The sequence below is a fragment of the Peromyscus leucopus genome, chromosome X (genome assembly GCF_004664715.2).
Source record: "Peromyscus leucopus breed LL Stock chromosome X, UCI_PerLeu_2.1, whole genome shotgun sequence".
Taxonomy (NCBI): domain Eukaryota; kingdom Metazoa; phylum Chordata; class Mammalia; order Rodentia; family Cricetidae; genus Peromyscus; species Peromyscus leucopus.
The window spans coordinates 107,755,587-107,782,151 of record NC_051083.1 but is presented as its reverse complement, the minus strand read 5'-3'; the positions used below and the strand labels follow the sequence as shown (position 1 = coordinate 107,782,151).

Here is a 26,565-nt window from a genome sequence, read left to right as displayed (position 1 = left end):
AAGTAGCACAAGGGAAAGATTGTCTGAATGAGTGAAGCAAATCCTGAATTATAAAATAAGTCTGAAGCATCACATTTTTTTTACTTTAGTTCTACTTTGCAATTCAGACTGGCTATAAAGCATCGCTTTATTGGAGGGCCTCATGAGAACTATCTTAGTAGATTTCTAATGAGAATGATTTTATCTGATGAGTGCTTCCAGCAGGAAAAAAAAGTTTGTTCTCTCAAGGAAAACTTCAACTGACAGTACAGTCTAAGCTCTTCATTTGCTTAACAAACCTCTCTTGTCTACATCCATAATAACACAAATTTCATTTGTAGACTGGCCCTTGTCTAGTTTATTATTACTGATCAAAGCACTCCAAGTTAGTGAGGTTTCAGTGCGTTTCTACCTTCTCCATGGACTTGGGTTGGACGTCACAAGGCATTGGTGGAACAGAGTCAATCAAGTTCGTTTCTTGCTCCTTCTTGTGCTCACTCTCAGGAAAAACAGCAGGTAGCAAGAAGGAAGAAGAGAAAGGCAGGCTCCTTGGGAATTCATAGGTGGAATAAGCAGCTGTTGGATATGCAGCACTGATCACACTAGCCATAGTTGAGAATGGGGTTGACATATTTCAAAAGGTAATCGAAGGGACGACCAAAGAAAGTTATTTGAAAGTTGCCTGGCAGGTAGCACTATGGTCAAAGCAGTTTGAAACAATTAGGATCTACTGAAATATTTTCTATTTGCACGTCAAATTTCAGATAATCTGTGAATTTTAAGATAGCGATAAAGTTACTAGGTAAAACTTGGAGGTGATACTCAGAAAGGGAGCAAAGATTTTGACTGCTCATTATGATTAGCAAAAAGCTGGCTTAACAGTTTTGGGTCTTCATGATACCAAAACATTTCATGAAAAGTAAGTCAACTAAATAGTGCAGGTTTTATTTTAGTGTGTGTGTGTGTGTGTGTGTGTGTGTGTGTGTGTGTGTGTGTGTGTGTAAACATCAAACGCCTGGTTATTGTAAAACTTCTGGGCACTTGCACTGTGTGGATTATTTAGAGTCATTTTGATTCAGTCCATGGCTCCTTTGAATGATGAGTTCATGAGAAAAACATATCCAATCCAGCTCCATTTTCATTCTGTAACTCACTTGAATAATAGAATTAAGTTCTCGGTGGTTTGCTAATGACATGAGAAAACTGCTGGGAGGAAGGTGCTAAATACTTTGGGCATCAGGGTAGCCATTGTAAAAATCAAATGAAGCAAATGATTGGCTAAATTGTCAATGCCATCAGTTTACATTGGCGAGAAAGGAAGTCACTGCTTTTTGGCACATAGTAAAACCTTGATTAATTGGAATCCATAGGGATGGATGGGATTGTTAATAAGAATACTCACTTTGTTTCATTCTTGGCTACTGACATGCCACCTTAAAATGCTTGTATCCACTTTCATGCCTCAGGGAAGTAGCCTCTAACATTTGAGGGTCAATCCAGATGGAGAGGAGTTATAAGAGAAAGAACTGAATGTGATCTAGCCGCAGTTATCACTTGGCAACTACTTAAAAACTCAATTCCTTCAGGTCTTCTCATTTTGAATATCATTAATGTTTCTCATCAATGTGAAGTTTGGAATGAGGACGGACAGTTCGGGCCACTGGTTTGGTGCATTCTTGTTAATCAAGGTTTTACAATAAAAGGCCTTGCCAATGCCCAGTAAGATTATAAACAGAAGCAGTTGTTTTAAAATTTGTTTCTTTGAAAGTGCTCTGGATCAGTGATTCCAAACCCATATTATAATACTGCAGACTGGCAAACTAGCTTTTCTGCCAGGATCCTGAGGGATGGAGAGGGAAAGAGAGGAGCAGAATTACAACCATTGTCTCTGAAGGAAAAAAAAAATTTGGCTTGCCTGTCTGTTGCTCTGTGGTTGGGAAACACTGTTCTTCACCTTAAGATGCCCATGGTATCTTGATTGTGCAAGAGATGCTGTCACATGTTTCAGTATCATTCTCAAGCTCCTTGGACTGTAGAGGATTCTGTTTTCAGGTCCTCTCCTGTACTTACCCAAAGTGTTTTTCCATGACTTGGTGTCTTGGTTGCTGAGTGGGCCCTTATTTCCTGTTGCTTGAGTGATGGCCCCGAAGAATATTAGGAAGCAAAGGAATGGCAAGTAAGATGGCTTTTCTCATGATGACAACCTGGATAACAAGTAGACCTACCTGAACCAAAAACATGGCTAAGGAGAAGCCAAATCAGGGATTCACACACAAGTAGTATTACAGGCGACGCACGCGTTTAAATACATAAAAGCCCTTTTGTAAAGTCTCTATATGTGGTGACCTATTAAAGAAAGACCCCATTTAACTTGAAATTGATCATTCTCTTTACTTTTCAAGTTAAGTGGGGCCTACTTAAATCAGCAACCACATACAGAGAAGAATATTTTATCACTCATACAAGTAATAGAAGAAGTCACTCCCACTCACTCAAGCAACTTCTACAAGCAATCATCACCTCCTACAAAAATAGAACCAAACAAATTATATCCTGTCATCTCAGTGGCTGGACCTGACTTCTTACACAACTTGATTGAGGCAAATGGGGAGTCTCACGGGGACACTCGGGCTTTTGAAAGCCTAGGGCACTGAAACGCTGTAGTGGCCTTCATATGAAAACCAGTTTGGCATGTGGGGGATGGAGAGGGGTATGGACAGGGAGCCTCTGTCTGGGAGTTTAAGAAGGGACCCAAGTTAGATCAAAAATATGGGCAGTGCCCTAAAGTCTTTCTGCTTCCCAAGGCTGCCAGGCAGGGGAATAACCTGGTCATTCTACTTTCTGTGTGCATCTTGTGCTCTCTCCTCAGTAATAAGATAACAGTCTTGCCGATTACTCGTCACTAAGGGTACCCGGTTGTGGTGACATTGAGGCTGACCTTGGAGTCACCGCCCCCGCTGCCGCACTCTCCTTTGTCGTACCACCATTTGTTTTTCAATTTGTCCAAGAGGCCTTGCTCATTCAGTTTTAATACTGCCAGGTTAACAGCATTTCTTGAAACGATAAAACATAACTTGTAAGAAAATGCACAAATGCTTAGGAAATCGTTAACGTATAAAAAAGGAGCACAAGAGGACAAATTGGCTAAATTTCACAGAACGTGGAGCTATAAAAATGTCTGTACAGCAAATACAGGGTTAAATATTGGAAGGTGGCATGGAGGATAACATTTGCTCAAAACTGAAGTGTGCGGGATGGGGAAATTGTCTTTGAGAAAAAAAGTAACAAGAACACCACATCCATGCAATTAACATTCGTCACCATAACTTGGCTTTTACCATTTAAATTGAAAAAGCCGTTGAACTGTAAAATTAAAACAGCAACAAACAGTCAGAGAGGACAACACAGAGAGAGAACATTTTAAAAAATGGATGCATTAAATAGATGAAACCATAATTTACCGTCTTATTTAACTCCATGGAATATTGTAGATTTTAAACTTTTAAAAGTTACCTCAAAATCCACAAGAAAGAAAATGACAACAAAATGCATCAGGGTAGGTGGAATACTATAACAACACGGATATTGTTATATTATTCCACCCACCTTAATGCTGAGCCTTTAGGGGTTGCCACACCATAGCCTTTGGAATCCAGATTTCCACCAACTTTCATCGTATCACATGGCTTTCTCTGCTCAATGTACTCATTCATGGTCGACTCCAGCAGGAAGGCGAACTTTCCCTTGGACTTCCGAACTCGGGCTACCCCATCAGCTGTTGTTTTGGTAAACACAGATGGCTCTGCTGATTTCATGTAAGACCACATTTTCTCATACACAGCAATTTTGGATCTCTGTAACAAAAAGATAAGAATTCTTTGGATGGCCAGATATGACATCTGGAAGGAAAACAGTGCAGTAGTTTTCAAATGTAATTGTTTTTAAATTTAAAATTTTATTTGTGTGTGTGTATGTGTGCATCCATGTTTGTGTGTGTGTCTGTGTGTGCGCGCGCACGAATGTGCAGGTACACGCATGTTCAGGTACGCGCATGTGCAGGCACGCGCATGTGCAGGCACTCTCAAAGATTAGAAGAGGCTAGATATCAGATTCCTTAGAGATGGAGTTGCAGACAGTGTGAGCTGCCTGACATGGGTGCTGTAGTGGTTTGAAAGAAAATGGCCCTAAAAGGCGTGACACTGTTAGGAGGTGTGGCCTTGCTGGAGTAGGTGTAGTCTTATTGGAGGAAGTGTGCCACTGTGGAGGCAGGTTTTAAATTTTCATATATGCTCAAGTCATGCCCAGTGAGACAGTCCACTTCTTGTTGCCTGCAAGATTTAGGACTCTCAGCTACTTCTACATCACCATGTCTGCCTGCATACGAACATGCTCCCCACCATGATGATAATGGACATAAACTCCTCAAAATGTAAGCCACCTCAATTAAGTATTTTCCTTTATAAGAGTTTCTATGGTCATAATGTCTCCTCACAGCAATAGAAATCCTAAGACAGGTGCTGAGAACCAAACTCTGGTCCTTTGGAAGAGCAGCAACTGCTCTTAATGAGCAACCAAACAATTTTTTTTTTATTGCAGTCCACAGTATCAAAGCCATGCTACACTGTAACTGTCCATACACTTTCAGACATCTGTCAACATATTTTAAAAACAGATTTCTCCAAACTGTGCTTATCCTTGCTAATTGTGATGCTTTTTGCTATTTTCAAATTCACTTAAATTCTAGTTCTGGCCAGCTGACTTGGTTTCGTGGCCCTACTAACTGGTTACAATCTGGTTTTGGAAAGCATTTTCTCATTTGAATTTTCCACTCAATAAAGAAATCCACCCCCCTTGATAATATCCTGTTATACGTTTATCCTGTATTTACCCAAAAGAGATGTTTGGAATGGCATTGGAGGTCAGTTACAATAAGAAAATGTGTCCTTGTTCTGAGCTCATCTTTTTTTTCTAGAATGCTGTTCTTTGGCACCACCTGCTAGAGCTATGTAAAGTAATTCTGTGTGCTGTTCCACATGGCGATCCTTCAAACATTGCAAAGGCTTTATTACGTCCCTTCCTGATCTCATTAGGTTAAATTCTATTGGCTGTTACTGCTTCCAAAACTCACAGAACCTTGTTCTTTCAACCATAGGCTCATTTGAATTTGTGATGTCTCTTTTAAATAGGAGTGTTTAGAAATAAATGCAGCACTACTGAAGTATGACCAGGACAGAATAAACAAAATGTTTGCTTTCTGTCATTGGAGCATTATTTTTGAATAATGGGGGTTGAGGTTGCGTTAGTGTATTTAGTCATGCATCTACCCTTGCAACAAATATTTATTGAGTACTATTTGGGGTTGTGAAGTAATTAATAGGACAAATAGTGTCCTTTCTGTTCAAGTGAAAGCATCACAAAAACTGTTAGTTTTTTTCTATCAGTGCAAATCACCCTTATCTTTACCTTCTCAGTTTGAATTTAATCCTGTTAAAGTTCATTTGAGTTTAGATGGTGTTCAGAGTGTGTATCAAATACATGTTTGTAGCACCATGTGTGTCCCTGTAGAGAATATAAAGGAAGAATGACCACAATGACCCTAGAACTTCTAATTGAATTGGTAGCTACATCCTTAGGAATGAAAACCTTAGAAGCTAAAAGATGACATTTAATCAGGGGTGAGATAGTGTGGTAAAACCCACAAACACATACCATGATTTCCTGTGAGCTTTCCTGGCACTCTTCTTGGCTTGTTTGATAAGCTGTTTAGTTGCTCTTTCTTGAACTTTCGTCACCTGCATTCTATCTTTTAATTTTTCTTTTAAGAGAATTTTATACATGAAATACGAATGTACATACTCCTTATTTCTAAAGCTCCTCTCATATCCCTCTAACAATGCATTTTTTTGGAGACTTGCTCAGACTTGTTCAGATAGTTCCTGGAATTCCCAGAGCTGCCTCCATGAAAATTAAGCCCCATTCTTATAGCAATTAGACACCCACAGAAACCCTCCTGGAGTCACTGGAACTGTATGCATCTCAAGCAACACATTTGGATTGCATAAAGTGCAGAAAAAGGAAGCCAGGGTGGCTACAGCAGAATGAACAAAAGGAAGAATGACAGAAAACGAACTTAGGAAGATAATCCAGTCAGAACTTGTAGATTGTGATTAAAAAGTTTGCATTGATTCTACCTGAGATCAGAAACTCTTAGAAGATTTTGAGAGAGAGAGAGAGAGTGTGTGTGTGTGTGTGTGTGTGTGTTGTGTGTGTGTGTGTGTGTGTGTGTGATAGCATCCAATTAAAATTTTTAAAAGAGTTCTCTGACTGCTGTGTAGAGAATGGGCCACAAGGTGGGCCAGAGTAGAAGCAAGGACATTACTTTGAAGGCTATTCTGAGAGTTCAGGGTACAGATGCTGGTGGACAAGACTAAGACAGGATCGATCAAAGTAGAAAGAAGAGGTTAGATTCCAGATTTGCTTTGAGGGAACAGAAAACAAGCCTTTTTGATGGACACTTCCAACTGATAGCCTAAAGATAACTTCTTATAAAACGTTTCATTAGAAAGCCTGGCTCTTGCTACCACTCAAGCATGGAACACCTAAACTCGAGAGTTTGGTTTCCTTTTCCCTCTCTCCTTCACTATTGCTATGGAGAAATGCTGTGAAAACTGTCCTTTCTTCTGTCCGTCATCATGGCAGTCATTCTCTCTAGGGCAAGCTCTCCATCGTGTTGCTCTTCACTCTCTTGTCTCCCCACAGATCTCCTTGCTCAATTTATCTATTCAACTGGTTCTTCCAAAGCACAAACTCAATCTCATTGCAACCTTCCTTATAGTTCTCCAAAATTTTCTTAAAATCGACAGATCAAAATTCTAAGTCTTATGTCTGATATCCAAGAGTACTTATGCTCATGGCTGCACTTTCCTTGGATCTGGTCACACTAGATTGCAGACTATTCACTGAAATTAACCATGTAGTTTCATGGCTTATGCCTCTGATTATGTTTTTGCCTTTTCCTGGATTACCTTATTATCCCTGTAAGATCCAGAAGCAATGCTATCTAATACTATCTTTTCTGTTCCCATGGAAGTACCCCCTTGACTGTTGCTGCAGAGCTTGCTAGCTTACGTTAAAAGGAGAGTTGGCTACATGTCTATCTTTTCTCTTGTTATTTGAGGATTTCTTGAGAACAAAGTATACACCTTATTCATTTCACTAGCCATGTTGACAGTTAGTGCCATTTCACACATGGTAGTCACTAATGATATATTTAAATAATAAGCTTAGTCCTGGTCAGGGAGACAACAACATTGTTGTCAAAGGACATCAAGACGAAGCTAGGTGGTGGTGGCACACACCTTTAATACCAATACTTGGGAGGCAGAAGCTTGCAGTTCTCTGTGTCTGGGGTCAGCCTGGTCTACAGAGTGAGTTCCAGGAAAGCTAGGGCTACTCAGAGAAACCTGTCTTGAATAAAACAAAAAATTTAAGACAATTAAAAATGGCCACCACAACTAGCTTTATAATACTGTAGAATTCCAGAGCTCAAGTTTATCTAAAGATTATTGGGCCTTATCTTTTGCTAAACCTATCAACCTGCTAAGCCAGGATATAAACTTTGCTTTACAAAACTGTTTAAAATACTACTTAGTAGCCTGAGTTGATGGCACAGACCTGTAATTCCAACGTTTGAAAGGCTGAGGCAGGAGGATAGAGAGTTCAAGGCCAGCCTTTGCATGGCCAGACAATTGTGTAGCTTGATGTACTTGGGAGGGGGTGGGTGGGCTCACAGTAGGATCAGAATCCATCCCTGGTGCATGAGGAGGCTTTTTTGGAGCCCACTACCTATGATGGGACACCTCATGCATCCTTGAGGCAGGGGGAAGGGCTTGGACTTGCCTCTACTGGATGTGCCTCCCCTGGGAGGCCTTGACTTCTTGTGGGGGGAAATGGGAGTCGGTTGGGAGGGAAGGCTGGGGGGTGGGAGGAAGGAAGATAGGCATCTCTGATTGGTGTGTTAAATGAAAAAAAAATTTCTTAATAAAAGGATTAAAAAGAGAGAGAGAGGGTTCAAGGCCAGAAAAATGGTACTTAGTCTGATGTGTTATCTGCCCATACCAATAACTTCAAAATTAATGCTCTTTTAATAATCAAGATCTTTGAAGATTTAAATATGACCTGTAGACAAGTATGTTCATATCATACATTATCTTCTGATAGATAAGGCAATTTCTAAATGTCATAATGAAGTACTTTGTCACTGACTTTATTTCAACAGCAATTTCCTGGTTTATTGCTACCCAAAATTAAGAAAAATAATTAAGATATACATAAATATATAAAAATAATTTAAGAACACTCATGTGTCATCTAGAAATTTAAGAAAGTAAGCCATGTAGTCAGTTGATATTGACCTATTTGTCTTCCATAGTCATGTGCCTCTCCCTTTTCTCACCAAAGGTAACCACTGTCATAATTTGGTCTTTATTACCAAGTTGAACTTCCTTATGGTTTTACCAGAATAAGCACACCTATTTTATAATGGTTATATAACCCTCCAATCTGTAAATATACTATATTTACAATTTTCTTCCTTGTTGTCATTAAAGACAGCACAACGATGGGCGTGTCTTTTTGTATAAATCGATTTCTTTTATTTATTTTGGCCCAATCAGATATGATTACAAGGTATGTTAGGGAGGAGGAGGACATTGCTGAACAATTTGCATCCTGTATTATTAACAAAGCAGCTATTACTAACATCGATAAATTTATAAGCCAAAGGCAAGTTCATGAATTCTGCTGCAAGCATGCTCTGTTTTGGACTAATTTACTTCATCATTTACTTGAGTCTTTGATTGATAATACTGATTGGAAGATTTATTCCTTGAGGTAATGATGCATTTCTAGGTGAATAAATGGTGGGCAGTGCTTGAAGTGGGCATGTTGAATGTATGTACTGTACACATAGCATGCACTAAACGATTCAGTAATGTCAAGTCAGTGAGTGGCAGAAGTGACTGGGGCATGGTTGATGACTAGTTTTTGAAGGAGGGTAAAAGGGGAAGGAAGAAATGGCTCACAAGTGAGAAAACTTAAGCAGAGGCATTTATCTTCCTAACTAGTATTTAACTGACAGTATGGCATTCAGATTTAAAAAAAGAAGAAAAAATAAATAATTGCTGTGGGATGATTTGTATGTCCTGTGGGAGCCCTTCTTGGGTTCTTTGTGGCGTTACCCAGCAGGTCCGTATAGAGGATGATTAGGACCATGGGCCTGAGTGCAGGTGTTTGAGATGGTCTGCACTTGGCTGTGCTGGGGGATGGTCTGTATGTCAAGTTGTTCTGATTGATCAATAAATAAAACCTGATCGGCTGTGGCTAGGCAGGAAGGATAGGCGGGACTAACAGAGAGGAGAAATAAAAGGACAGAAAGGCAGAAGGACTGGCTGCAGCCGCCGCCATGACCAGCAGCATGTGAAGATGCCGGTATGCCACCAGCCACGTGGCAAGGTATAGATTTATGGAAATGGATTAATTTAAGATATAAGAATAGTTAACAAGAAGCCTGCCACAGCCATACAGTTTGAAAGCAATATAAGTCTCTGTGTTTACTTGGTTGGGTCTGAGCGGCTGTGGGACTGGCGGGTGACAGAGATTTGTCCTAACTGTGGGCAAGGCCGGAAAAACTCAAGCTACAAATAATAATAAAATTTTCTTTTTTTTAGAGACTATTTTATTTTGGCTGAAATACCAAAAGCAATAAAAGCGATTGAATGTTAGTGCAATCATCTGAACGTCAATTTAAAAAATTATGGCTAGATCTGTAATAACAAGTTCATTTTTTCCCCAACCTGCCACGATTCATTTCCTTCATCCCATAGAGCACCACATTGTGTCAAAAAGGGGAAAAAATAGAATCACTTATGTAGTGAGCCCACGAGACAGCACTGCTAGGTAATTAGCAAAGGAAATCCAAAGAAAAAATACGTGGATGGAGGGGGAACAGATTAATTAATCCACAAGAGGAGATCAGGTAGTGCTCTATCATTAACGACTTCCGCAGCCATGCTTCTAACTATTTGCATGCAATAAAGCATGAAGGTCAAAGATGTAAATTTTGTGTGTGTGTGTGTGTGTGTGTGTGTGTGTGTGTGTGTGTGTGTGTAGATAAAAATTTGAATCCTGGGACCTGCAAATCTGTTATGTGGAAGCCAGTAATTAGTGACTCACTTGCCACTCAGGTCACTGGTCTGCCCTTGCATCTCTGTAATGGAGGCATTTGTTCCCTGTTATTGTAATCCAATGGTGCTTCAGTGATAAAAGAATTCTTCTGTACACACAAGGAAGCACAGCACGACTTTACAGTGCTATGGGAAGAGCATGAGGAATATGGAAGAAAGCAAGGGGTGGATACACAGGAAGGGGCTGGACAGAAGGAAAGGAAGAGGGGAAATATTATCTCAAAAGAATATATATAAAAGAGCATGGAGCCAGACTGCCTGGGTTTGAATCCCTTTTGCCAGGTGCATACATTTTCTAGCCACTACATCTCAATTTCCCCATCTGTAAAATGGCATGGGTTTAAACACCTACTTCAAAAGATTATTAGAAATTAACAGGTTAAAGCATTCTTAGAATAGTGTCAGAACACCTGTCTTTTTTATAGTAAAGATAGAGAAATTTGCTTTAATAGCAGAATTTCTAGTATTTTTAGTAGCAGGATTTCTAGGTATACTCCTTCAGAACATCTGTGATCTGCTATTAACAAAAATCATTATCATTTGACTTTTGATTTTTAGATTTTTGTTGGTGGAAGAAAGGTAGTGTGTCAATTTTTCCTTAAAATTTAAAGTTACATTTATTTATTTATTTAGTATGTACATATGCACACACACACACACACACACACACACACACACACACACACACTGCCATGGCATGCCTTGGAGGGCAGAGAATAATGTACAGACTTGGTTCTCTCTTTCCATCTTTCCATCATTTGGATCCTGGAGATTAAATTCAGGTTGTCAGGCTTGGTAGGAAGTGCCTTTATCCACTGAACCATCTCACCAGCCTAATTTTCTGTATTAAAATTTATATTTTGTAGTATATTTGAGGCTTATACGTTAAAATCCCCATGAACCAGAGTTCTATTCCCGAGGAAACCTGTACTATTTTCTACTTTTTCTATGTGTTAAAATGGAATATCTACTTGGTCAATAGAGTATCTGCTTGGAGTCAGTAGAACAATATAGTAGCAGAGTTCAGAAGCACCTTTAAAGACATCTTGCTCAACCTCCCTTCCAATGAAGCCTCCTCTGTTTAAATGCTTCTGCTGATGAGGTATCTCTAGCCATTACACGATAGGTTTCTCTGTAATGGGGAAGGTCAAGTTGAGAGAAACTTCTTTCTGTTGCCTGGTTTCTGGAATCAAAACCTCCCTTATCTTATCCTACTTTTGCCTTCTGCTTGAATCAAGCAATTCCCTTTCCTCCCCATCCTTCCCCAGAAGTTCGCACCAATTCTTGTGCATAGGCAAGGTGATTCCCAGACAAAGTTGGGCCCTTCTGAGTAGAGTGTGTCTGTGGAATGAATGGAAATTAAAGTAAAGTGCCATCTACCCAGTCTAACTCTTCCCACTTTAGTGATTCAGAGTAAATGTGTGGTCTGAAGTCTACGATCACAAAGTTACCTGCTAGCTGCTTCTTTTGTAGGGTATACACGTAAGGACCCTTTTTTGGTTATTTGTCTGACAAGAGTCATAATTAGTTCTCTTCTAGTCATTATCTTCCAGATGTATTTTAAATTATTTTCAGAATCTGCTCCTAAAACGTGCTACCAGAACTGACCACAAATGTGCTTGATATAGTGCCGTTAACATAAAGGGAACTATCTTGTCTCATAATCTGGATATGAAAACAATTTTTCTCTTCAACAGACATTTGTCCTCACATGGACAATCTAGAATTGATTGAATCAAACAGACCAATAAATCACTGTCAACAGAAGCAAAATATGCATTTTTATTTTATGGTATTAGTTTTCTATCAGAGGACAAAGTATTATGTTTTTTCCTAAGGAGAGTAGTTTGTGTGTTTATAACTTCTCTATGCCCCAAACACATATGCATGAATAGTTTGAGAGCATAGTATAAAGGAAAGGTCAGGGAAACTGGCTTTGAGCACTTTGTTCCCAGTGTCCCTCAAGGGAGAACAGGCATTATTTATTTGGTGACTGTTGTTACCAAGTCACATTGCTTTGTGTGGAAGACTAGCCTTGTATCCAAATGTCACAGAAGGACTAGATTTGACTTTGGAGAGCTCAGCTCCTACCTTCCCCATAATATAATTGCAAGACTCTCTCAGAGACCCATCTCACATCCCTTTTTCTGACAGCAGCCTTGGCCATCGTAGAGGAGTTCACTGATATTAAAGGGGCTTCTGTGTTTTCTAAGGGATACATTTTTATTTGGGTGGGAGATTCATGTCATGAGAAGGAAATGGAATTTTTGGCATTTAAAAAAGTTCCATTTAGGGCTAGTCTGCCATGTATAGGACAGCAAACAAGGGAACTAAGAGTTCCAAGGACTCATTTCCCTCCCTCTAAATTTATTATATTGTTCTCTAGATGGAACCGTTAATTAAGAGACTGCAATTGTAAACTATAATATCAGTTTCCTTCTGCGTTGTTTAGCCCTTGTAAAATTTCTGCTTTTAATAAGGGTTCAGGTGGTATTTACAGCTGTTACAAAGTCAAAAAGGTATATTGGAGCTTTACCTTGCCTGAAGTGGTCACTTACTGAATCTATGTACTGTGCATGTCCTTCAGAATATTTACAAAGAAATGCTACCTTGCAGATCAAATACTGGGATATGGATAGGTGACCTTTCCAAGGCATGGTGCTAGAGGGAAATGATGTTGATGATGCAGCTACTCTGGAGAGCTCTATCCTTTTGTCTTTCTTAAGGTCTGATGGGGCTAGAAGAGAATATTGTTGAGGTGGGCAGGATAGGAGATTGAAAGAGGTATGGTAAGGTATGAATACTGTAAGCCTCTTGCTAGTTCTGTACTAAAGTCAGTAGTATCACCTCCACAGAGTCTCTTTTTTGTTTATGTATAGTTTTCCTATGGCGCCTTACTATGTAGCCCAGGCTGAAACTCACTAGGTAGCAGTCCTCCATCTAGCCTTAGCCTGTTACAATCCTCCTGTCTTATTCTCCTGAGTGCTTGTGTTACAGGTGTCCACCACCACACTAAGCTCTAGACATCCCTTAGTTGTGACTCAGACAATGGACATTTCTAATAGTAAGTTTAAGTACCCGAAGGGGAAAATTTTATGGCAAGAGTTTTGCTTGCCACACAACCTTGCAGGCATCTCCCTTCCTTATTCAGAGAGTTCTTCCATTTCTCATTGCTGGAAGTAGAAGAGAGGTGGATGTCTTTAAATGCTATATTGGCCTATACCTTTCTGGCTGCCAAGGTGATTTTACATATACTATCATCTCAATTCTGCAACTCAGAAGCCCTTTGAGTTAGCTTCAGCAGCTATTGTTTATTGATCGCTGGAACCTGAGATCTAAGAGCAGCACCTGGATACATAAATGTTGGTAGAATGAAACAATGAGTTCTGGTTTGATGAGTTAGGGAATCAAGAGGGAGAGGGCAATGGGCAAGATGGTAGAAAAGACATTAGCCTATCTGTTTCTTTCTCTGCATCCTCCATAAAGTCACTTCAAATAGACAAGCCTTGGAAAAACTGTGCTATTTTTAAGGCAAATCCCAAGCAGCACGCCACCTTAGAGGGTATGAAAAATTTTAAGATTTGCTGTTGCTTGAACAACTTGTCTAAGATCATACAATAATGAATGATGCTGAGACACTACCCAAGTCTGCTGAATTGAAGGCTGCAGGCAGATCTTTTCCCTAAAACTCTCAACTGCTTTACTGGAAGACTGACCATCTCCTCTTTGATTAAAAAAAAAAAAAAAAGAGCAACCTACCTTCTAAAATGTCTTTTCTGAACTTTTGGGAATTGGTAGTAACTTTGAAATTAGTCCTGGTCTGCTCCTATCAAGAATATTCTTGTTAGTCACTGTAACCCTGCTCTAGACCCCTAGTGTTAATATTGCATTACATAAATGAACAAGACAATTTGAGGCAGAAGTGGAAGAGCACATCTGATCGTGAGTTTTTCTTTCACATGGGCTTTGAAGAAGTCAGTACTTCTGATGAGGTGCATTGGGAACCACTGAATTTTACAACTCCCACCTGACAAAGGAAATACTTTCCATTTTGATTTGGGTCAAGGCACAGCGGAAGTGATTTCATTTCTAAAGCATGACCTAAACCCCAATTTTGTTGTCCTTCCTTCAAACATTCAGACAAGTACTGTCTCTCAGTTCCCTTTTGCTTCAACTAATGACTGCCTTGTGACTGAGTATTGGTATGAACAGGGAGAAGAGGAGAAGGAAAGGCTTGCAGGGTTCTATTATTAGCTTTTCTGTTGGGTGATGATGACCCTGCCTGAGTTATTCTGGGGGCTGGGCACTTTAGTATAACTTCAGTGGAATTAGACATCACTTTTAGCTTTGACGCCGAGCTTTGCCCTCAACTGTCAAGAACTCATTGAGAATGCCTTTGCCTAACATTTTCACACTGTTTTCTATAGTTCACAGCAGGTTCTTTTCTACCTTAAGGAATGCTATTTCAGATGGCTCCTTTCCAAACTGATAGGTTCAGCGAAATTTCCAGTGACCTCTCTAGTGTCCCTTGCTGGCATACAAAGTCAGATTTCTATTCTGATTCAATTTACCTTTGGCTTCTTTTGCCAAGTGAGACTAAACATATTCCAGTTGCCTGAAAGTAGTCTGCTTTTCCTCTTCAGTTAGGTGTCAAAGAAAGTCTTCTGCAATCAGCTGTGATAAAATGGCACCACTAGCATTTTATCGGCTTATCTACTTTTTTTTCATTACACTAACTCCAAATGCAAACATAGTATTTTATTTCTTGTTGTTTTTTTTTAATCTTAAACAATATTTGTTTACTTTGTTCATTTGTTTCACTCAACATAATGGGAAAATGTCCATTTTTAGTGCTTAGAACAATGGCTGTCACATAGTGTACTGTCAGTAAATGTTGATTTAATACATAAATGAACAGTTGAAATTTAAACTCAGATAGTTTTATAAGGAAGTGTAGATTCTCTCCCTTCCTTCTACTTCTACAGCTGAGAAAGGAAAAAATGATAATTCTAAGGTAGCCTAGATGGGAATTGAAAAAATTTGCATTCAGCACCTCCCCCACCTGCAAACTGCCTCTTAGTTATGAAGAGATTGACCAAAAAACATCAGTGAACTGGTTGAAGCTGAATTTTTTTTTTGCTTGAGGTTTACATTTTGACCCATTTTTGAATTATTATTCCCTTTGGTTTGTTCTTATATTGATGCTTCATTATTTTGCAATTTTGTACATTCAAAAATGCATTCTGATTACACTCTTGAATTATTTGCTACTGATAAGATTCAGGTAGAAGGGAAGTCATTGCCTTTACTGATGATCCTCACAGGCTCCAGTGGATAGTATGCATTCAAGTAACCCACTGTTTTAATGTGATTTTCTGTAGTCTTGATTATCTCCACTGGTTCATTTTTGAAGCCACATACCTGAGCTAAAAGGTACAAATAAAGTTAAACCTGCTAGTTTATCACAAGGCTCTATATCCTACTATTAGAGATAATGTCTTCTTCTTGACTTAGGCAAGTTACTTAAATTTCTCAAAGACTCTAATAGCTATCTTTGAAAAAGAGATAGGATAGTGAAAAAAATAATTCACAAAACTTCTACCAATGGGCCTGGTATATAGTAAATTCCTAATAAATTAGGATATACCCACATGCCAAATGAGAAAGTAACACCACCCATAGCCACTGTGCTGGTTAGTTTTTGTCTACTTGGCACAAACTGGAGTTACCTGGGAGGATGGAACCTTAACTGAGAAAATCCCTCCATTACATTGACCTGTGGACATGGCATGTCTGTGTGGGACTTTCTTATTGCTGATTGATAGGGGAGATCCCAGCCAACTGTGGGTGCTCTTATCCTCAGGCAGGTGTTCTGGTGAGGTATAAGAAAGGTAGCTGAACATGACACTGGAGTCAAGCCAGGAAGCAGCTTTCTTCTGTGGTTCTTGCCTCTGCTCCTGCTTGATTTCTTACTCTGACTTGCCTCAGTACTGAATTGTGATTGGGATGTATAAGCCAAATAAATTCTTTCTTCCCCAAGTTGCTTTTTAAATAATATTTATTTTTGACCTGTGTATTTGTGTTTATGTCTGTGTATGGGTATGTTAATGAGTGTGGGTTCCTTTGGAGCCAGTGGCATCTGATTTCCCTGGAGCTGAAGTTCTAGACTGCTATGAGCCACCCAATGAATGAGTGCTCTCAATTGCTGAGCCATCTCCCCAGCCCCCAAGTTGCTTTTGTCATGGTATTTATAACAGCAACGACATCATCATCATCATCATCATCATCGTCATCAACAACAACAACAAAACCCCAACAATTTGTATGATTTGTTTTGTTAGAGAATTTGTGACAGAAGAATACAAGAAAGAAGTGGAATTTGAATATGTCATGGAGTGGTTGATGGTTAATTTTTATTGTACATTTGATGGGATTTAGAATCATCATGGAAACACACCTTTGGTTGTATCTATGAGGGTATTTCTAGACAAGTTTAACTGAACAGGGGAGATATACCATAAATGTAGGTAGCTCCATCCCATGGGCTGTGGTCCTGGACTGAATGAAAAAGGAAAAATGGACTGAACAATAGCACTTATCCCTCCCTGCCTCCTGACTGTGAATAACATGCAGCCAGTTGCCCCATGTTCCTATTGCCATGCCTTCTCTGCCATGATGGACTGTATCCCCTGACACTGTCGGCCAAAAAGAAACTCTGAGTTTTCTTTTGGCAGGTATTTTGTTACAGCAACAAGAAAAGTAACTAATGCAGGAAAGCAGGACAAATAACACTGGGGCACATGATGATGTGCGTACAGATGGTAGCAGTGATGACCGTGTCAGTTAGTGCTGTCAGTGCCACTGAGGCATAGATTGAATCAGATCTGACTGACTAGATACTTGATAAAAAAAACTACCTTATAAGGCCAAATGGGGCCATTAAATGTTCAATTTCAATATATTCACATTTCACCTTCTCCTGTGGCTCACCACTTTGAACAGTTGGATTTAGATTTAAGTCTTTTCTTCCTTTCTGTGTTAGAAGTGTTCCAGTAAGTATTATTTCTAAAAGCGCTATGCTCATTAAAAAAAGTGGCTGGCTGGGGTTTTGTCTGGCAAACACACGGACTGTGAAAGCTGCAGGAAAATTGATTTGCTGGCATTTGCATGTCCTGGCAAAAATATGCTGCATGGAAGCCCATAGAACCTTCTGGTAAATGCAGCGAGTAAGTAAGGGTGACTTCACGGACTGATTATGTTCTACTGATGTTCATCTACTGGGGTCAATGCAATGGTCTCCATATGCAAAATGACAAATAAAACCACTAATTTTCTGTTAATCTATTTAGATAAGTACAAAATAGTGACTTAATCTGATACCCAACACCTAAACACAAACCAGCATACTTGTTTACATCCCTAGTTATCATGCTTATGGACAGATCCCAAGCTGTCTTTATTCTGCCCTAGCCAGTGTGAATACTGTGGATAAACTACCTAGCGACTGGGGCTTTGAAAGAGACTGCCTGTCCATGGTGTAACTTGCAGTGGTGTTGTGGCTTACCAACCTACATATTTAAAAAATATCTTGACTCCAAAACTCAAGTAAAAAGGTTTGCCATTTTGGGGGAGAGGTTATGTTTTTGTTTCCACAGAAAATAAGAGGCTATGGATTTATTCAAAATTAAAGATGATCAGATTTGATGGAGGAAGACCTCCTGAAATCCTGACTACAGACATAAAAACATAAACCTGAAAGAACTGCAAGACATGGTGTATATTTTACCTGCTCAAATACATAACAAGAAATTATCTTTGGCTTACTTGTGCACAATGCACAGTCTGTACTTGTATTAATGCAGATATATATGTTACCTTTAAAATTTATGTATTTTCAGGACAAGGGGACCAGACACCAATGAAAACAAATGGCCCAGATGATCCAATGTTTCAGAGAGCCTCTGTTGCAGTTTCCTCTGAGTTCTGCATCCAGAAAGGCTTCAAGGCTGCTGGCTGAGATGATTTAGTCTCACAGACTAGTCCAGTTAGGACTTAACCATAATCCTAAATTTTCTCAGGATTCCCATAAGATTAACAGTGTCCCCAACCAGCAGGAAGTAGCCTAGAACACTATGCCCACATTGCCCCAAAATGGATTATGGATGTTTGTCTTTGTTTAGGGGATTGGTTACAAATTGTTATTGATCATAGTCAATGTCTTTCTAAAAGAAGAAAGGGGGATATGATATGGAATTTTATGATATAGAAATGATAGGATAAAAGGGTAGATTTTTGAATCTACTTTAATCCAAAAAACACCAACTATTATTCTTACATATTTTATATTAGTATGGATTTTGGTTTATTGATACAAATTTAAAGTTAATTTTGTTTTACTGTATATATATATATATGTGTGTATATATATATATATATACACTCGTGTTTAAGATATTATGTTTATACAACTCATTTAAAATTGTAATATAATGAAATAATATAGAATAATTAGTCATCGATGATAATCAAACTTATAGTCATGTTAGTTAAGTTTTCTAGGTATACATAGATATATTTCAATTAGGTAGGCAATCTTCAAACACTTCAAAGACCTACAGAATATGACATTTAAAATGTTTTAAGAACTTAGACTTTGCTGGACAATGAGACACGTCTGCTTCTGGCAGCACCAATTTACTTCAAAGAGGGGGATGGGCATTGAAGAAACTCATTATGGAATTTGCTTTCTTTGTGGCAAAAGTCAACCACTAGTCAAAAAAGTGCCCTTGCCTCGACTGCTTGACAGGATGCTATGTAACTTGGACATGCAGGACCCATAGGAAGGTGACCACTGAGCTTTGCAAGGCGAGATGGTCCTCCAGTTTCCTGCTTTGCAGAGGAGACTAACAGACATTCCGCAGGACACAAGGAGAAGCGACTGGCCTATGGGCTGAAGATGAATGCCCAATGTTGCAGATGAACTTTGGGTCACTGTCCAGGCAACTAGATGTCTTTTGTCATTTCTAGAGTTTTGGAAGCTTCTTACAATGCACTTCCTGTTTACTTAGATAATATTATATCCTTCTGTGGTCATTGATGGAGTTGAAGACTAGATAGTTATAGTTTTCCTTGGTTATGATAAGAGATAAATTAGATATGAAACTTTAGACTCATAAAAATAGGATAGATGATAGAGCATTTTCTTTAATTTTGTCAAATACAAATAGACTAGATATTATAACTGTAATTCTTGCTTGATTACTGTTTTGTTATATATAATTTTACTATGATAAAGTTAAAACCTTCCTGTTTGATTAGATAGAAAAGGGGAAGTGCTATACGATGTCTTTCTGTATGCTGTGAATATGTGTTGCTCTCATTGGCTAATAAATAAGCTACTTTGGTCTATGGCAAGGTAGCTTATTTATTGGTCTTGATGTTACACAGAGTTGGCTAGGGTACCTATTAGCTATATGATGTTAGACAAATCAGTTAACTTCTCTAAGCCTCAGGGTTCTTATCTGAAAACGGAAAATAATAATAGGACCTGTCTCACAGTATTATTGAGATGATGAAATAAAAGACTGCCAATAACAAATTTAGCATAAATCATGAAATCATAGAAAACACCATTTAATAGTTGCATCAGACACTGTGCTGGACACAGTAGGCAACGATGGTGTATAAGTTGTGGTCCTTATACTCAAGAAGCTAAAACAATCAATAAATGTGTAATGCAACTGATCTCCCTATAGCTGTGTTGTCCATTGTGCTAGTTTCTATCTATACATGTCTCCTTGAAATGTAGCTAGAACTACTGAAGAATTAATAGTTACAAGTAGTTAAGTCTTAGAATTGCAGCAAGAAGACACAAAGAACTGCTTTTGTCTACTTTATAACATTTTCCTGCTTTTTCCTGTTGATGGAGGCAATGACTGCATCAAATGGAGAAACATAACTCTTGCTTATTTGTTACTCTGGATTTGCTTAGCCAGTCTATGTTTATGGGAAGCCTCTCTAGAGAAAGCTAAGCTGTGTTATTTACACCAGTAAAAATTCCTCATACACATGCTGAGACTATTTCTTTTAAACTTAACCTATTTGTGTAAAATTGAAAATAAATGGCCTCCCATGTCTAGGTGTACTATGAAAGAATATTCTCATTACATCTATCCAAGAACTACAATTTCCTTCAAAGGAACAGATTATTACAAAAGAAAATGCTTGTTAGAAAAAAACTGAGAATGCTATTTAAATTTTCACCCAGCTTGATGCTCTTTCTCTGGTTCTAGAAGTTGTTACGTTAAGTTGTTTGGACTGTGTCTCTTCAAGTCTCCTTCCCAAGGGAATAATTCTAACTAGGATGAGCAGCCAAGCAGCAATACTCAAAAATCCCCCATTATTTTTTCAAGAATTCTTTCCTGTATCTGCTCTGCCAGATAGGTTGTGATGTTGTGTAAGATCAAAATTGAAAGTGGTAGAGCTTCAGAGATACTTTCTTCTAAAATTTTCAGTGACTGTCAAGTGCCTGCAGGTGCTTCTACCCACTGTTTTCACCCTATGTTACATTTGTGTTAAGGTCACTGCTACACATTTGCCTCTAGTCACCTAGGAAAACAGGACTAACATTTTCTATGGTGATAATTCTCTGGGAATCAGGCAAGTGGAATGTCAAAGCCATTTGGCTTGGTTGCTGTCATACAGTCACCAGGTACTTGGACCAAGTTATTTCAAAAGCCCCAAACTAAAACAAATGCCGATAAATTGCAGATTTATAAGTTAAACCTCTTTAGGGAACAAATAACAAGAGCAAAACAGGAAACAGAATTGTGAGCTAAAGCCAAGTTGTTTTTTTGTTTAGAGATTCAACTAGAAAACTAGATTGCTTTACATTCAGCCCTGCTCACTTTTCTGCTACTGTTGAGCAGAAATAAAACCAGAGTCTGAAACGTGCAGAGAGTGAATGGCTTTAGAGTGCTTAGCCCTCTGCCCAGGTCTGGGATCTATGTGGAAGGTGGGTTGGAGAGATTGTAAGAGCTTGAGGTGGTGGACGATTTCAAGGAAATGGCATCTTCCAGACACAACAGGGCTGATGCATGTGTGAACTCACAGAGCCCATGACAAGAGCTTCACATGTTCAAGCCAGACAAAATCCCTGCACAACAAAATGGAAGTAGGCACAGAGTTCTCCCATAGCCAATAAGTTATTTGCAATGGACAGCTGCTGGAAGACAGAAAACCACTTTTTAATGGACACTGGGTATATCGACCACTCCAGGCAGGCCTCATGCTCCTGAGTAGTTAGCTAACAAATTGGACTCCACATTTTTAGTAGCATTTTTCTTTTCTTTAAGAGGAAAAGAACATGAAGTTTGTTGGGTAGGAGGATCTGGGAAGAGTTGGTGGATAGGAAAGTATATGATAAAAATGTACTATATTAAATTCTAAAAGAATAAAAAATTCATAATCTGAAACCTTTTACAGAAAACCAGATCACACTATTATTTCATTTGACTTGAATTTCAGGTAGACTTGGATATCATCTTTTTTTTTCCCAGTAAAGATCTGTAGTCAAAATGCAGGAAAAAGCCATGTTGAATTTTAAAGGACTTAGACAAATAAAAGGAAATTGAAAGCTAGGATTGTATTTCCAAATTTCATGTATTTGCTATTTCCTGAGAAACTTGGGGCCTGTGGGATAATTTATTGGCAGTCATTGCTTTGAAATGCATTTCCCTTAAATCCTCATTTTTGTGCCAGCAACTTATCACTAAAGAAATACAGTAACTTGAAAAGCATGCCCTCTAAATCCGGAGCCCGAGTGTTATTATCTGTTGGTATTGCAGAAGAGTGGGGTGGGCCAATAATACATTTTATGTATTTCTCCTTTAAGATGGTTCTGCTTGCCTTCAATACTGACTCTGATCAACCAGTTGCAGACTTTTATCAGCTGGAATTACTGATCACTATCTTCATTGCATATCCCTACCAAGTGTGTCTCTACAATAAAGTCAACACAGTTAAGAACTGCATATACAGCCCTATCTCAGCCATTAGGATAATCTGCGGCCAAGAGTCAGGCTGTTTTCTTCCCTGTGATTAAAATACTTGTTTCCATTAATTCCCCCAAATTCAAAGTCATTTGCAAAAGTTAATTTCTACTAGGATAACTTTTCTTTCACTGTCTGACATGTAAAGACAGCAGAATATTTAATTCCAAGCCTTCCTATGTAGTCATCTCTCTCTAAGATGTGTAGTTTTCTGTCCCTTCAGTCTCAAAATTACTTGGAGATTGCTTCTCCTTTTTCCACCTAATGACAATCTGCATTTCGACTGATTTATATCCAACCCATTCATTATCTAGTTGCTGAAAAGTATGTTATTAATGAGAGGCAGGTAGGAGTCATGCTGTCCTCCCCAGGTTTAAATGAATCCTTAAGACGGTACAATCAAACAGATATGCAAAACAGGTCATTATTAATGTAACATTAAGGTTACAAATTTAAACAAAATCAAGGAATGTGGAATTGTTAAGTCTCTCATTGTTTCAGTGTTAGCACCATGATGGTATCTGCTGCATATATAGTAAGGCATGGACCCAAAAGTATTGAAACACATGACCTGTGTGTAATAAAGGAGCCTCTAGGATTAACTTTTAGACTGCCGGAATAACACAACCATGCCAATATAAGTATGATCAATACATCTTTGAACTCTTCTTTTCCTGGTTTGTGCTGCTCCACCTAGATAAGAGGATGCCTTATATTATGTAACATAAATTCCTAGAAAAAGTTGTCATACAGCAGAGTCATTTTTTGAAAATCAAATTTTATTTCTCAACCAGTGCATGGGCTGTTCTATGCTTATTTCTGAAAATTCTCTTGTCTAGATTTCTCTGACAAGTAGTTAATGATCTCTAAACAGCAAAATGCATTTAGGGATTTCTGTTATCCAGGAAAGAATATGTTTCCAATATAAATAATTTCCATGAATTTCTTTTATTTGTTGTGAATTTTCTGGTAGATGGACTACTTAGTAGAGTTCAAGTTATGCTGTATAGGTAAAGATTTGGAAGGAAGTCAAAACATTAATGTTTTAACTAGTCCTCGTTAATCTTTAAGTTGGCAGAAGGGCAGGCCCAGAAATTGCCTGGGAAGAAAAAAAAGCCAGTACAAAGTGATTCAAGGTGGGGGGTCTTGATATAATGGATGCTCTGCTGCATCCCCAAAGTGCCAAGGGCAGAAAGAGGTATCCATGGTAACAAGAAGAATCCCAGTGGAACAAAATGTGGAAAAAACTGGACCAGCCTTACAAAAACTGATCTGGTCTCTATGAAAGAGAGAAAATTAGTCTCCAGCTATGGTAGAAGTCTCTTTTCTGTACCCACAGCTTTTTCTTCAGGTGATGATGATAACCAAAAGAAAGCTACAAGGAAGAAACAGGCTTTTTTTTTTTTTTAAGTTTTCACTGGAGATACGAATGATTTGTGGAGGAACACTCTGTGTAACTCGTTAAGAGTTGTGACTTAACCTTGTAGGGACGTTAGTGATGTCCACACTCAGTTAATCCACAAAACCTACACAGAGTAGAAAATTTATCAACTGCCTGTGGCTACAGCTGTAGATGAAGGCTAGGATACCCGGCCTCTGGGCTGCTCATGAACTGGAAGTCGACCATCACCCTGCTGCCTATATTAAATAGACACTTCATGGCCACTCTATGGATGGGAGATTTTGATGACAACAGTTGTACTTCTATTTACTCAATACCCTTACAATGGCTACAACAGTGCAGAAGGTGGAGAGAAGGTGGAAAGACTACAGAGAGCTCATTGCTTCACTTAAGGCTTAAAAACCTGCTGTTGATCCAATTACTGTTTTTCAGAAAGATGCATCACACTAACCCTCCTTAGTAAAGGTAGGCTTCAGGTCACAGTCCCCTCATTGGTCAAATTCACTCCCTCATGGGAGGCTTCATACTTAAATATGGTCAGATAAAAAGTGTGTGTGTGTGTGTGTGTGTGTGTGTGTGTGTGTGTGTGTGTGTGTAGACATTTCCATAAATAGGCAAAGCAAAGGAGAGTAAGAGATAGGAAATGGTATATTAAGACAGTGCTTTTGGCTAGAGGGCAGGGGATTCTGGGCTTTGATTCCAGCTTTCCCTTCTGTACTGCTTTTAAGTTCTGTTCATATTCCTGAGCTCACTGACTTCCTCTGGATTTTGAGCTTTTCCAGGTGATCTGGCTCATGCCTACATAAATACCACTGTCTGAGTTTCAATCTTAGAGCTATGGAGCTCCTTGAAATTGTAACACAGTAGAACTGTCTCATCAAAAAGGTACACAGAAGGACAAGGACAAGGAAGGGTGATGCAATCATAGGAGAGAGCTTGGGTAATGACTAAGAATTCAAAGCTGCTGGTGTAATTCCTCACTGTGTCCCTTTTCATTTGAAAAGACATTTCTTTTGGCCAGAGATTCTAACTATATTTTAATACTTGAGCTACCACTTGTAGAGTCCAGCTCTGTTTATCACTTACTGGTCTCTAGACAGGGGACACAGTGATTTTCTTCCTGTTCCAGAGCATTCTGGGATTGTTCCTGTTTCTTTCTAGGTGGGATGATGGTGAGTTCTCTCTCTCTGTCTCTCTCTCTCTCTCTCTGTCTCTCTCTCTCTCTCTCTCTCTCTCTCTCTCTCTGTCTCTCTCTCTCTCTCTCTCTCTCTCTCTCTCTCTCTCTCTCTCTCTCTCTCTGAATCCTCACATGTCAGATTTTCACATGACTTTTCTTCTTAAATTAAATGTTATCTCCCTAGAGAGACTTCGTCTGAGTCCTCCCTCCCTCAAGCTCCCAATTGAAATAGTCCTATCTAATCACAAGTCATTCTCCATTGTATCTTGGAGCTCTTAGCAGTCCTTCATATTTTTCTATATATGTGCTTCATCACATGTTCATTGTTTCTCTCTATCCAACAGAATGCATGTTTCTTGAAGGCAGGGATTTGGTCACATTCTTATACACATTGATATAGTAGATACTTAGTATTTATTTACTCTTGGTAAAATATAGAGGATGTGGAAGAATGAAATAAATATGGCCATAGACTATCACATGCTTGTTTTGAGGAGAAAAAATCCAACTGAAAGTTTCATTTGTGATTTTTCCATTTTTTAAAAAGTGGAATACAAGTAAGCATCCAAGTTCATTGTTCTTACAGGTTGAGTATACTGACATGTTGAATCTTACAGTCAAGTTTTTAGCGTCTTGCATGGTGATGAGGAATAATTATAAATAATGAATTTGTGTAAGTTTGGCAGGTGAACCCAAGGAAAGCCTAATTGAACAGATGGGTCCTCTTTCCCTTAACTGGAAGGCTATCAGATGATTTGACTTTGTCAGAGGGAAAACGGAAAGTGAGCTCCTGAGATGATTTCTAGGGAAGAGACTTTCAGAGTTCTTACAAAGTCTGGGAGTCCTGTGTAATGTTAATTACCCTGATGTTGTCAGAGAGAGTTGGCAGCTTCAAGGAGAACTGAGATCTAACCCCCTTAGGCTTTCTGGGCTGTGAAATGCTCTCGTAAGCAAGTAGGTTACCTGGGAGGATGAACAGAGATAGGCTAATAACATCCATATGGTTGGGTACTTTGGGCAGATGGCCTGCATGCCACCTTGAAAGCACCTGAAATTTCTAGGTGGTCTTCAAGGGCAGCTCTAAATCGTGCATGTTGAAGTTGTCGAATCTGTGGGCCACAAAGGAATGGCTAATGGTGGACTGCCTAGCAGATGAATTCAGTATTAATTTATAATTAGAAGTAGGAGTGGGACAAGGAGGATGGGGAGAGGATACAAATGAGCACCCCCAAACCTCACAAGACTAGGAAGAAAAACTACATCTCTTCCACTAAGAAAGCAGCAGAAGATTTCTTATTTGATTTTTCAAAAACACACTTCAGATCTGTATAGAGCCTTTTCTGGAATGACTTTATTTTAATTTTTCTATTTCTGGGGACTTCTCTTAATATGTTCTGGGATTTATAGAACCCTTCATAGTTTTAAAGCATGTTTGGTGATATTACTCTTTCACCTACCCCATGAGGAAAGTAGAGCAGAGTCTAGCAACACTAACAAACTTGAGAGTTGAGGAGAAATAGAGCAATATCCCCCTTTCAAGAAAAAATAGGAAAGTCATTGGTGTGTATAGAACTTAGAACTATTCCATTCTGTTCTTCCTTTCTGTTTTATTCACCATGCATGATGTAAGCCTTAGCATGTCAGAAAGTGTAACAAATCATGTAATGGTAGGAATTTATTGTGCCTACAACATTCCTTTGAGTTTTATAAATG

The 26,565-nt window shown here is 38.9% G+C and overlaps 1 protein-coding gene across 7 annotated transcripts in view; it reads right to left on the bottom strand.

The window, feature by feature from the left end:
- Nucleotides 1-26,565, bottom strand: part of Gria3 (glutamate ionotropic receptor AMPA type subunit 3) — a 274,362-nt gene that overhangs the window by 22,144 nt on the left and 225,653 nt on the right. For 4 of the 7 annotated variants that reach the window (XM_028881610.2, XM_028881607.1, XM_028881605.2 and 1 more), the window contains one exon: nucleotides 3,586-3,833. In XM_028881610.2, the coding sequence (XP_028737443.1) occupies nucleotides 3,586-3,833 (248 nt within the window). Of the gene's footprint in view, nucleotides 1-2,917; nucleotides 3,033-3,585; nucleotides 3,834-26,565 lie in introns of all 7 variants that reach the window. The other 3 variants (XR_003735837.2, XM_028881611.2, XM_028881609.2) reach the window with 1 other exon arrangement.